The sequence below is a fragment of the Cricetulus griseus genome, chromosome 2 (assembly GCF_003668045.3).
Source record: "Cricetulus griseus strain 17A/GY chromosome 2, alternate assembly CriGri-PICRH-1.0, whole genome shotgun sequence".
Lineage (NCBI taxonomy): Eukaryota > Metazoa > Chordata > Mammalia > Rodentia > Cricetidae > Cricetulus > Cricetulus griseus.
Genome location: NC_048595.1, coordinates 282,668,898 through 282,682,497, shown reverse-complemented (window position 1 = coordinate 282,682,497; position 13,600 = coordinate 282,668,898). Strand labels below are relative to the sequence as shown.

Below are 13,600 nucleotides of genomic sequence, written 5' to 3'. Positions count from 1 at the left end.
GTCCCCAGTACTGTCTTCCCATGTGTCTAGGCAGCCAGTGCCTTGTATGCTGGGGCACATCAAGAACAATGTCCAGGAAGCAGTAAGAAGATGAATGAAGGGGATGCAGGATTGAGCCTCTAAAAATTGGAAAAATTTGATCATGCAGAAGAGAGTTGTTTCTTTTCAGAGTACTGTTAGCACTGTTTTTTGTTTTGCTTTGTTTTTTAGAAACTAAGTGTTTTAATGTCAGCATACTTCCTGTTTAAATGTCCCCACAAAGTATAAATTAGATGCTCTAGGTAAGAAGATGACTTCGTGCTGTGTTACCAGAGCTTCGGAGATCAGGCCATAACTACTATACCTCCTAGAAGAGAGGGGTCATGTCCTGATCTCTAATGGCGCTATATGTTTCTGGATGATAGCCATAAAAGGAATTGAAATATATTCTATGAAAATATACTATTCACAGTTATTTTATGCTCTGTGTTTTTTTTTTCTTTTTGATAGGAATTCCACGAAATGAGCCATGCTTTGCTTCTCATGCTAGAAAACATTGACAGAAGGAAAAATGAAATTATCCCAATTGATTCTACCCTTGACCCAGAGACGCTTCAAGACCATCACAGACAACTCATGGTGAGAATTCTAGATTGTTTTTTAAACAAACACACATAAAAAAAAAAAAAAAACTTTTGCATGCTCTTAACTTACGGTCTAACTGAAGTCTCTAATTTGAAGGGTTTCCAGTCATGAAACAAATATGTATAAACCACACCTACCCACATGATTGCCCAGTGGTCAGTTGTGCTAATCTTATGTGTTCTTTATTTCAGTTAGCATGTGTGTTTCAAGGCAGCCTTTTTTAGTGAATTACACTTACTGTTAATCCAAACTTTGTATGCTCCATCTGTAGCCTCAAAGTATGTATGGGTTTCTTTTCCTGTTGCAATAATAAAATACTGTGACAAAAGCAACTGAGGAGAGAAAAGGGGTTTCTGACTCATAATTCAAGGGTCAGTCCATCATGGCAGGGAAGTCAGAGCAGCAGGGGGGTTGAAGCAGCTGGTCACATGGCATCCACAGCCAGGAAGCAGAGAGATGGATGAATGAATGAATGAATGAATGAATGAATGAATGAATGCTAGCACTCAGCCCTATTTCTCCATTTATTCAGTTCAAGATCCCCTTCCCAGAAAATGATCCCTCTCACTATTAAGATGAGTCTTCACCACTAGTGAATTCAGTCTTGATAATCCCTTACAGGAGTGGCCAGAGAAATGTGTCCCGGGTGATTCTAGATTCTGTCAAGTTGGCAGTTAATACTAGCTGCCACAGTGTATTTAGTGACTTGTGGTAAAACGGAAATTAAAGCTACTTGAATGGAGAGAGACAGTTAAGTCGAGGCAAGAGGAATTAAATATGCCCGGTGAGATACAAACCTTGGTGGCAAGTTTCAGAAAGCTGGGAGATAGCTTACTGTCATTATATTACAAAATCAAGACGTACCTATTTCTTTGAAGCTAGAAGCTTTTTCTGGCACTAAATTCAACTAGAAATTTACTGTGCAAATTCATATATGGGGGGGGGTGAGACCATTTAACATACAGTGTAGCTGGGTAATTTTTATAGATGATAAGGAAGCAGGCTTGAGTTCCATTTGGAGAGCACCCTTTGTATCTGGTCTGTCTCTATGGTCATATAATGCTATGTTGTAGCATTTAGCACTCACTAGCCTAAACTACTGAACCAGTAGCTTTTAATTCACTATTAGTAGTATCTTTGAAGCCTATCATGGTGCTCTTGTATTTTCACTCAGTCTTTACCTCTGGCAGGCACCTGGGAATGACGAATCACTGAAGATCATTTTAAAAGATTTAGTTAGATCTCAGAGTATGCCTAGACATATTTGAGTTTTGTTCTACCTAGATTATAACGTCTTATTATTCTGTTTAACAGAAGATCTTAGATCTATTTGCACAGGACTTTCCTTTGTCAGTATCTTCACATCCCTTACTCAGTTTAAATATTCTTACTATAAACCATGTGTCCAGTGAGAACCCCGAGCTTGAGGGATTTAGAGGTCTTTCAGAACATACTTGGCTATAACAAGGTTAGTGTGGAATCCCCATGTCATATGCCATGAGCTGCAGTTCTATTTGAAGACTAGATGGCATGGGAGATCCACACAGGCAGCTTCCTCTAAGTGCCAAAGCTTCTTAAACAAATGTCTCCTTTTCTGTACATAGCAAATAAAGCAGGAGCTTCAGAAATCCCAGCTCAGAGTGGCCTCACTGCAAGACATGTCTCGCCAACTCTTAGTGAATGCCGAAGGCTCAGATTGTCTAGAAGCCAAAGAAAAAGTCCATGTAATTGGGAACCGGCTCAAACTTCTCTTGAAGGAAGTCAGCCATCACATCAAGGATCTGGCCAAGTTACTGGACGTGTCAAGCAGTCAGCAGGTAGGTAAGCCCTCCGAGGCACAGCTCACACAGAGCCTGAAGCACTGTATCTCCACCGACTGTAGAGAGACTCGGATGGACCACTTGTCAGACCCGAGTGGCCACTCTCCATCACTGCTCCTTCGAGAGCTGTCTGGAAATACAAAAGCAAACTAGTAAACTTTTATAATAGGGCGGTGCTTTTGATTCTGTGAAATCCAAGAGACCTCTTCAATCTGCTACTGTCAACCCTGTTGCTGTGACTACTGTGGCATTTCATTTCAACTGTTTATTTAAGAAGTGACATGTTTTCAGTTTAGACTGCTGTAATGGATCAACATAGTCATTGCATGTGAGTTTTGTGTTAAACATGCAGGAGACCATGAACTCTCCCCTTTTGAATACATTCATTCATTCATTCATTCATTCATTCATTGAAATCGTCCTCTATGTGTTTATTTTGACTATTTTTCCCTTGGATCAACTCCATCATGTCATATTGTTAGCTTTGAGACGTGCCCACAGATACAGCAGGGCTTGGTGAGATTTCAGACATGCAGTTGTGAAATTCTTTCACAAACATGAAACTGCTCATTCCAAGCACAACCTCCCCTGAGTCACAGCAGGGCAGAAGCAGTACATTTGTGTGGTCTCACAGAACAGCCTCCTAGACAACTGTCTTTTTTTTTTTTTTAGCATAAATGAATTGGATTCTGTCTGTCCTGAGGGACCTATACTTGTAAAGGAGACTTTCGCCATACCCCCACCCTACCCCAAGCCACTATCAACTTACTTGTGCCCATGTCACTAAGAAATAACAAAACCATAAAAATAAAACACTAGTTATTCTTTCCAGAAGGGCCAAACTTATGCCAAGAAATCCGAATAATATAGAAGAATTAGGTTTCATTCTTGTTGTCACCTCATTCAGGGTTTGCTTGTGGATGGTCTGGGCTTTATGATGGAGATATAAGATAAAGGTGGAGAGGGCTGAGTGGGAAATGCTCAGCATCAACAGAGACCTCAGTGCTCTGCGATGTGGAGTTGTCCAATGCATCCTTTTCTCTTGCAGGATTTGTCTTCCTGGTCTTCTGCAGATGAACTGGACACCTCAGGATCCGTGAGTCCTACATCGGGCAGAAGTACCCCCAACAGACAGAAATCGGTAACTTTCTGCGGGCCCTGTACAATTGGTCCATGGGTAGGAATTGTGGGAAGTGACAGTTTTTGTGTCTACAGGGTCCACAGGTTCAAAACAGGAAAGGGCATTCACCCTTGTAGATTTATATCTCCAACCTTGCAGCATGTTCTCAGCAATTAAAAAGAAAGATTTTTTTTCTTTTTTCTTTTCTTTTTTTTAAATGGGCTCAATGTGTGGCTGGTATGAAGGAAGAAAAAAACAAATTTCTTAGTTGCTCAATTGGCCATTTCTAGAATTAGTGCTCATGTACACTTTTGGTGGTGCCTTTCTTCAAACTACCACCAGCATGTCCACTACACAAAGGTGGGTTGTCATGCCCAGAAGTGCCTCGAACAGCAGGGCAAATTGAGAGCATCTTATGAGTTGGCTGAATTGATAAGAAGGATGAGGTTGCATTGACTCCCAAGTGAAAGGGCTTCTGGGTGCTAACCCTGAAAGGGTGACTACTCAAGCCAACCCCGTGCACGGCCCATGGTGGGGACTGCCTCACCAGAGCACATAGAGGACAAAAGGCAAATGTGGCCCCTGCTACCCTCTATGCCTCCATTCTCTGTGTAATTAGAAGCTTGTTTTTATTTTTTTGTTTGGTAGTTTTGTCTGGCTTTATAAGTACATTCATTCCATGAACCCTTAGATTTTAGAAGTAATAATTTCATTTGTATTTTTTGTCGTTTATACTTATGTTCTATGCTGATACATGTGTTATTAGAATTTTGTTTTGTTTTTGTTTTACCAACATTCACTAGTTTCCTATAGATCCTAGTTTAAGAATGTGCAGGAATACTGACTTTTCAACTCAAAATTTAGCCTTGATTTTGTCTTAAGTATGGAACATGCTGAGCTTCTCTACAAAGAAGCCTCTGGTTTACTATTAAAATTCTTAACCTTGACTGTGCCTTCAAAGTTGCCAAAATGAAGAAGCCTATATGAATTATCTTTGAAGTATGCAGAATGATGAAGTGACATCCATGTTTAGAGTCACTAAAGGCACAGAGAATCTAACATAACATAGATTCATTTGCACTTCTCCAGGAGTGGGAGAGGCTGTGCCCACCATGGGTGCATGCCACAATCACATCTCATGTTGAGTTAATGGCTGAGATGGTAAATATGGATGAGTCTACCCCACTCCTTCCACCAAAGAAAAGCCAGTTTCCTTGGTCCATGGGTACCGATCATTGCATTTGATTTGTTTGCCCTTTGCTGCATCCTCAGTTGTTTTCATTGGTTAGCTTGTCTTTATTTGCCTAGACTGAACATTCTTCTTTCTTTACCCCTGTTCATTGCAAACAGCCACGAGGCAAATGTAGTCACTCACAGCCTGGACCCTCTGTCAGCAGCCCAAAGAGCAGGTACCTTGTTCTCCTGGTTTCCACCTGTTCTAGAGTCCCGAGAGGATGATGAAAATTGCCCGTGATATAGGGAAACCTCTAATCTGGGTAGTGGGGATAGTGCAGCCTGTCCTAGTCAATGGGAAGAGAAGTCTATTCATAGAGAACAGGTAAATCTCATAGAGGATGGTATTTGTCTCTCCCATCAAAAATTTGTTTCCTTGTATTTACCCCATCTGGTCCTTTTCATCAAAGGATGCTCAGTGTGTCTATGAATATGTGATTCGGTTAGTGGCACAACTGCCATTGATTCACGGCAGATTTTAATCATCCTCTCTCCTTCTAGATTTTACCATAAGGCAGGTAATTGATCAATGAATTATTTCACCACTCACGGAACCCACAAATCTGCATAAAATATACTAACATCCCAATTTTCTTTTTTTTTATTTTATGTTCCTGTTTTATCCAGATTGTGGGTTTTGGATTTTCGAAATGGCAGAACCTAATTTGGTGTTTTTTCCATTTAAAAACCACAAAGCACTTTTCTAGAATCTTCTGCTTGCCTTAAGCCTCTTGAGCAAGAGCGCTCCACCACTCACCTTCTTCACACCTGTCGAGCTCTTTCACTCTAATCCAGGATCAGCCCTTGCCCTGCTCAGCCGCCTCCTGAGAGCTGATGCCAACAGTTGTCACTGCTGCCACTCTACCCCACGCTTGCCTCTGAGGTCCCCATTGTACCTGCAGTTAGCAATGCTTCGCCTTTTCTGTTGTTGGTGTGATGTCCGTATGCCTTTGCCCTTCCACAACTCAGCTTATGTTTCCCCAGAAAACCTTTTGTATTTATTTTTTATTTTTTCCTTTTTTTGTGTGAAATGAAAATACTGTTCTTGTAGCTTGGGTTTCATTCCAGTCCCAGGCAGTTCCCTGAGAAATATCTGCCCCTCTGGAAACTTATCACCACTGAGAAGAAATCTAAATGCCTGCAAGGAGGGTGGAGAGGAGGAGATGTGTAGTTGTAAACAGCCTGAGTTTGGGTTTACCAGCTGTGTTCTGCAGGGCTGGCTGTTTTATGTGGTCAATCCCACTCGCCTGAAGTAACACCCTGAGCGTATTTTTATTTGCTTTCTGTTTCCAGCCTCCTTTTACTGTAGTTTTTCTCCCCCCCCCTTTTTTTTTGTTTGAAAACAATGCTGTGGTTTGGTTTGGTTTTGTTTTTTAAACATATTTGTTTTTGTTTTGTTTTTTTTTCAAACAATCTGTAATAAAACACTAATAATGAAATATAGAATAAACCTCCCAGGGACTTAGGACAATCATGATGGCCATCTGTGGCTGTTCTTATACAATCTTAGCCACCTGCAAGAAAAGGCAATCACATACTATAGGCAGAGCATTGTGTTACACAATTCCCCTTCTCTCACGAATTTGAATATGCCATTACCAGAGGTGATGACTATCCCACAGAATTCCTTTGAGAAAACCTTAGATCCAGTCTCTACTTGACAAAGTGATATTGATGACAATAGGGAAAGCTGTTAGGCAATACCAGGAGTAATTCAGCACCCTTTGGTTCACAAAATCAAGTCTGTCTGCTTTCCTAATTATTGTAAGCTGCTACTTAGGTCTTCTGAATATGTCTAAGATGTTGTTTCTTGGGGCATCAACTGCTTTCACGTGCCTCCTAACAGGGCTTTTGCCAATGGGTCAGCCATGTTCTCACTGTGATAATCTTACTGCAATACCAACAAAGCTCTTATTCTGTCTGGCATCGCTAATTAACATCTTTCTGATAATTTACCAGTGCTCACTTTGTTACCTCAGAGGGAATAGATTACAAAGAAACTTCACCTGAATGGCATGCTGGATCAAACACCTTGGCAGACAAGCTGTGGCTGAACGACAGTCCTGGGACTTCTTAAGCCCATGGCATGTTGGACTGGGTGCATTCAACCCTGACAATAAGTGTAGAAGGGAACTGAACTGCACTCACAGTCTAGGCTGTCATGGTGTTCCTTGGCATAGAAACCTTGAGTTTGATCTTGCACTGGTCCAGCAAATCCAAAAGATTATTGAAGAAACATGGGATTCGGAGACAGATGGTTTCTGAGAACAAAAAGGAACTAATTTGGAAAAGTTTGAAGGGAGCCGTTGTATCTTCGTTGTTGTTGTTCCAACTCCATGTTAACTACATTCTCACCTGTTACATATTTCAGTTGAATTTTAAGTTCAGTTAAGTGATTTTAAATTAATTTTAATGTTCTCATTGGACATTGTAATATTCTAGCTGAAAGGAGGTTGGTAGTTACTCAGAGTCTACACTGTTTAGGGCCTAAACCTACAAAACCAATCACGATGGTTTCTTTCACTATATTTGCAATGTATCAGAATCAAGAAATTCCTAGAATCAATTGCAAGGAGCTTCCTAAGAACTTTCTAAAATGATAAGAAACAGAAAAAAAAAAAACTGTGCCAGCATTTATACTAACTCCTCCTTTTTATTTGAGATTAAGCATCTGGGACCTCCAGAACAGCGCTTTTGTTGGTCCAGCTGGTACCTTTTCCCAGCATCTGACTTCAGATTTTGTAACCCTGTCACCAAAAAAGTCTTCCATACAGATATGCATGGATGAATAACTGTTTAAAAACTGTGAAGACCGAATCCCAGCTTTTAGCAAGATGGCAGACTGTAATTCTCGATATGGGGGGAATCGTGACTTCACTCTATAGCTGAAAGCAGCGAAAGGCAGATCTACCCTGGGAGCTTTTGGTTTTGGCATCTTCTACACAGAGAATTGAAAAGGAACTAGAACTGATAAGGACTGTCTGAAGTCCTGGTAGGAGGGACAAAGAGGCGTACTTTCCAATTGGTTCAAGGTAGTTAAATATGTTTCAGCAAACCAATGGGGGTTTTGTTTTCTTTTACTTGTTCACTAAGAACTCCCATAAGTGCTATTCAGTTTCTGGTGGAGTTTGTTTCCTAGTTCCTTGGACTCTTCCTGGAAGGCCATTTGTTCAAAGCATCTAAAGACAAAAGCATAAAGCAATTCCCCTTTTGAGGCCAACTGACTCTAGTCCTAGAACAACTGTGAGCAAGGACACCAACAGGCTTCTCTTTTGCTCTTTTGAAGTAAGCTGTCCCAGCATTTGTGGGTAAGGAGTCAAACAGTTTGGGAAATACTGTCTTTGAAAACACTATTAGTAAATCAGAAATGTTTTCCTGAAATTATAGACTGAATTCAACAGTTCCCAAGGACATAATGGCAAAACAATCATTTGTTCATCAATTTGAAAGTACAAGAGAAAGACAGGATATATATTTATTTGTAGAGAATAAGCACATGCTATTCTGGATAAAATATCTCCATTGGTTAAGTTCTTTGGGTAGAGTCACACATTTAAGTTTTCCCATACAAATGCAATCTACACTGTCATCCACATCTATACAAAAGCCAGGGAAGACCAGGAATGAGTCTGTTTAGCCCCTTTGTTCTTTATGCTGTTGAATTTCCCAGGGTTCTTGAAGCTCGGATGACCTTGGGTCAATAAGTTAATATTACAAAGTACTATTACTCGGAAATCATTAACCTATTGGAGCAAAAATCTCTAGGACAGAGTCACCACAATGAAGAGCCAACTTCGAAACTTTTGGAATTCTAGTAGTTTTTCCAGGTGGTGTGGACACTTCTCTCAGTTGGTAGATTGGGCATTTCAGTCAACTGCATAGACAAGTCACCAAGTACTGTATGTTCTCTTTGTCCCAACCTCAGCCCATTAGTTCTCTCTAAATTGGCATTCTTAGACAGTAGAAGTCAGGTGGCAGTTACATTTTAATAAACAATGCTTTGATGTTGTTTAATGTGCCATGTCCTTCAAAGGATTCTGTCACATGTAAGCCCATGCTCCCCTAAGGATGAACTTTAGTTCTCATTAGGAATGAATTGGTCGTGTCAGCCTGTTTTGCTCCTGATCTTTAACCTCATCGAAGCCAATCATTGACAAAGAGGAGCTACCCAGCTCCATTTGATTGAATTGTCAACTGTTTGTGGACATTTGCCCGTCACTAAAGTATCCAGATGGCTCCCAGTGAAATGCGTTAGTTAGATATTCAGTCATGAGGAATGTAGAATGTCCTTCTGCCATTGTGCTGTCACTTATCCAGCTCCAGGGATGAATGTTATTTGTCAGGGACTCTTTTCACATCAACATGTACTGAAGAATCATATCAAAGAAAAAGTCAATGCAGAGTTTGTCCTGTCTTTTTATACCATATTTCTCAGGACACTTTAAAGCAAATTATTGAATCATATAAGCTGTCAAAGAAAAAACCTGACTTTGGTACTTAATATGCTAAGCTATCCATCTTCTTCACAAATGAGAAATTGAAAGCCAGAGACCTAGATATAGCCTAGTATATAATGGCTATATAGTGGTAACCTGTGCACTATGCAGCTTCCTGGAAATGCAGTCTCCTCAATAGTGATATAATGCCATGTGACCAATGCCTTTTTGACTAGAAATGTTGTTCTTAAACATAGGAAGATCACCTCCAAATATTTTAGTGTGCAAGCATTCTTACTTGCTTCTATATGTGAAACATATGTAACATAAATGTTACCAGCATGCCTATCATTCATGCCACCAACTGAAAGATCATGGTGTAACAGGGAGTGTGGTAGGCAGATCTCTGGGAAAGATCTTGATAGTTTCATATTTTTTTAAGCTATGTGATTTGGTTACTGTTACAGTCAGGGTTCTGGGGCTGGGTGTTGTAATTTAAGAAAAGTGGTAGGTGAGATAAAGATGCCATGCAACAGGGTTCAAGAAGAGTTGTTTTGTTTTGTTTTGTTTTTGAGAAAATGATTATAAAAAGGGGAAAGGGAAGTGGGAGAGACTGGCCTCCAGAGACAGGAGCAGAAGGAAAGAGGGGGAGAGAGAGAAGGATGGGAGGTAGCAGGGACCTTTTAAAAGGGAACATAGTGAATGTGCACAGATGGTGCTCTTAGTGGCTACAGCTGAGGGCATATCCTGTCAGAACCCCAAGGACAGGCCAGTACAGATGCCTGAAAACTAACACTGGGGAGATAGCTCTGTTAACTATGTGCTTGCTGTACAAGTGTGAGGACCTAAATTTGGATGCTCAGCAGACCTGGTGCTGAGGAGGCAGAGACAGGATTGACAGAAGACAGCTTATTGGCCAGCTAGTCTTTCTAAATCCATGAGTATAGGTGCCATGAGAGCCCCTGCCTTAAACAAAACAGGGAAGAGAGCAATAGAAGAAGATACCCAACATCAAATCAACATTTGATTCCATGTTCACAACCACACACACACACACACACACACACACACACACACACACACACACACACACACACACACACACACACACAATTGATTTTTAAAGAGGGTCCAAATTCTAATCATTGAAGTCTCAGGTTGTATCCTTCACTGTGCTCCTTGCTAGGGATATAAGCTTGAGCCTTCGTTCTGCAAATTTTTTTTCCTGTCGTCCATAAATATTAGAGTGTTGCTTGGCAATTTGCAGAACAAATGTTAACTCTCCTTAGCTACTTGCCTATAAAATGAGGGGATTGGTTACATTTTCTCTACAACCTTATCTAAGCATGAATAGTTTATAATTGGCTAGCTGTGGAGGTTTCTATTAACCCCCTTCCCTCAGTAAGGCACTTGAGATATTATTTTATGCATTACTGCCTTTCCTTGAAATGTACATTTTTCTACCATCTACCTTGTTAGGTATAACTTACAAGGTTTGGCAATAGGGGCAGTCAAATACTTTTCCCATTAGATGGTGACTGAACTCTTTTAGGCCTGTTTTTATTAATAAATTAGGACAAATCACAGGTCATATAAAACACTGAGTTGAAAAACTAGAAGCTGCCCCCCACCCCCAGTCTCTTTTGAAGAGGCTGTCACTCAGAGGCAAGCTGTCTTGGCCGGGCTTGTACTGTTTTCAGTACTGGGCTTCAGGACAAAGGGTGGTTTTAGTTTAGGGCAGGGATGTTTTTCCCTCCGTTATACTTCAAAACCATACTAGAGACAGAGGGCAGTGTGAACTGCTTAGGATCTCAACACTGGCCTCTCCCATTTTCCTATGATAGTTTAATAACAAATTGGAGTGTTTCCTCTCTTCCCTTTAAGATTATGCCTGCATTTATTTATTTTCTCAGGTACTCTTTCCTCCTCTTCCACTAATCTCAGGGTTACCCATCATTAGAAATTATCAGCCAGCTAGGAAGCTACACACATCATGTTTTCTCAGAATCTGAACCTGCAGACTCACCAGCTAGATTTTACATCTTTTCCCAACAAGGGCATTTGATATCCTTATGTTTAATTCCACTAGACTCACTAGAGAATTCAGACTGGGGCCTTAGGAATAAATCTTCTTGGTTATGTCTATTATTTTTTGCTCACAGGATGCTGTTAGGCAGATATGGAGATATCTCTTGTAAGAAGCAAACCAACAAACCAACAATCCTTAGCCTTTTCCACAATTAATCCAACAGAGCATTAGTGACTGCTCCCAAAGGAGACAGTCGCACCGACTTAGAACAAACCTGCTTCCATATCCAGGACTTAGTAGCCTGAACTGTATTCCATATTCAGGACTATAGCCACTGTTTCCTATGAATACCCAAACCTCTGTGGTCCCTTTGATGCGCTTAAAGCAAATAGGAAAACCTGGAGCTTTGAATCTAGAAGGAACTTCAAGGAAACCATCTTTCCTCTCTGGAAAAATAGTGTCAGTTTCTCCAAGCTGCTAAGATAGTAATAGGACCAGGCCAAAACCAGCTCTTCGGTGACCACGTTCTGTAGACAGACTCCATTGCTGTTCTTTGTGCAGCTTTGAAACCGCTTATGTAGGACCAGATGCTGCTGTGGTGCAAGATGAAACCAGGGCTTTGCTGTAAGATTATGTAGCTTTCCTGGGACTGAGCAATGTGACTGGGGCATTTTTGTCCTTATGTTACATAGATTTGATCATGTGCAGAATGCTTAGTTGTGGCACACAGTGGGGTTCTGACAATCTTGCTTAAAACCAAAAATCAAACAAACAAACAAACAACAAAAAAAAACCTGCATCAAACATCCACATCCTAATTATCCTGAATAATTATCATTATTGATGGAAAAGTTTTCACCAAATTGAGTAAAGGGAGTTAATTTGAATACATTTTGTCACCTTAAACTGATGGGATGTTTGCTTTTGAATTAGTGCACTTTCCAAACACCGTTCCTTCGGTGGCAGGGAAGTGAGGGGCAGCCTGAAGACGGTGCATAGCTCTTATGTTGGTGGCCAGGAAATGACATGGGCACCCTGCAGAAAGGCTGGCTACTCACTGCCAAATTGGGTTGTGTTTTGCATGGCCCTTTACATTCCAGGAAAGCACTAAAGCAAGAAGTGGTGCCCATCCTGTATTTGAATTGAGTTGTTTATGTCGATTCTTCCCTTAGGGTCACAAAAGGTGGCTGCGATTCCTCCCTTTCTGAACCCAGGCCAGGCCGTGTGGGTCGAGCCTTCCTGTTCCGGGTCCTCAGGGCTGCTCTTCCCCTTCAGCTGCTCCTGCTGCTCCTTATTGGACTCACCTGCCTTGTCCCCATGTCAGAGGAAGACTACAGCTGTGCCCTCTCCAACAACTTTGCCCGATCATTCCACCCCATGCTCAGATACACCAATGGTCCTCCTCCACTCTGAAGCAAGATGCCCTCCGCACAAGTGCTGGCAGCATTAGGGGGATTGGGCCCAAAGCAACCCCAGACTATCAGAGAAGACTTTGGTGTTGGCAGAAGGCCTCTCATGGCAGCTTCAGCTCTCCTCCATACCCTGTGTGTAAAAATCAAGCCTTTGGACATGGATGGGAAGCAACAAGAGGAGAAGAAATGGGATTGGGACTGTGTCATTTGACACTCTGAGCCTTAACACTAAAGAGATTAAGTTAAGGGCATACAGAGTTCCCTGGACCCATGAAGTCAGGCCTTTGGCACAGCCAATGGCTCTAATGGGCCATCTGGGCAGCTTTCCTATGGTGCTGCTCCATCAACCCAAAATTCACCCTCCCAGGTACCATGTCAGTATCGTACAATCTACCAACCTGAAGGAGGCATTAGAACCTCCTCATATACCATTTTTAGGAGCGTATATGGCAGCTTCCTCTCTATCTTATTTTCTTTGGGGCATGATGTTTCAATGTTGCTTTAGAGGTACAAGCTGTAAATCTGAAAGTCACTTTAAAAAAAATAAGGTATAAAGAAAACCTGGATGTAATAAATAAGATCATGGAAAGCTTTATGTGAAGAAAATTGAATGTTATAGTATAAAAAAAGATATTTATGTATGTACAGTTTGCTAAAGCCAAGTTTTGTTTGTTGATTTCTTTGCATTTATTATAGATACTATAAAGTACTTTGTCTGTGTCTTTTCTTTCTTTGAAACATAATTTGAATTTTCATTATTCAGTAGGATGCAATGTAGATTGTCTTTTTGTTGTTATTGTTAAATCATACTTTGTGATGACAATACAATTTATATATTATGCAACATTTAATAGAATCATTTGGTATAGTTTTAAACAGAAGAGAGAGAAATTTGAAGTTATAGAACAAATTTTCCCCCAAAACAA

At 40.8% G+C, this 13,600-nt stretch overlaps 1 protein-coding gene across 6 annotated transcripts in view; it reads left to right on the top strand.

Annotated features, from left to right (window-relative positions):
* The window catches only part of Syne1 (spectrin repeat containing nuclear envelope protein 1), a 453,101-nt gene extending 439,718 nt beyond the window's left edge, over positions 1-13,383 (top strand). For 3 of the 6 annotated variants that reach the window (XM_035440411.1, XM_027401023.2, XM_027401022.2), the window contains 5 exons: positions 490-618; positions 2,229-2,441; positions 3,493-3,585; positions 4,915-4,973; positions 12,435-13,383. In XM_035440411.1, coding sequence (XP_035296302.1) covers positions 490-618; positions 2,229-2,441; positions 3,493-3,585; positions 4,915-4,973; positions 12,435-12,675 — 735 coding nt within the window. In that variant the 3' untranslated portion in view covers positions 12,676-13,383. The remainder of the gene's footprint in view (positions 1-489; positions 619-2,228; positions 2,442-3,492; positions 3,586-4,914; positions 4,974-12,434) is intronic. The other 3 variants (XM_035440413.1, XM_035440414.1, XM_035440412.1) reach the window with 2 other exon arrangements.
* Positions 13,384-13,600: the final 217 nt, after the last annotated feature.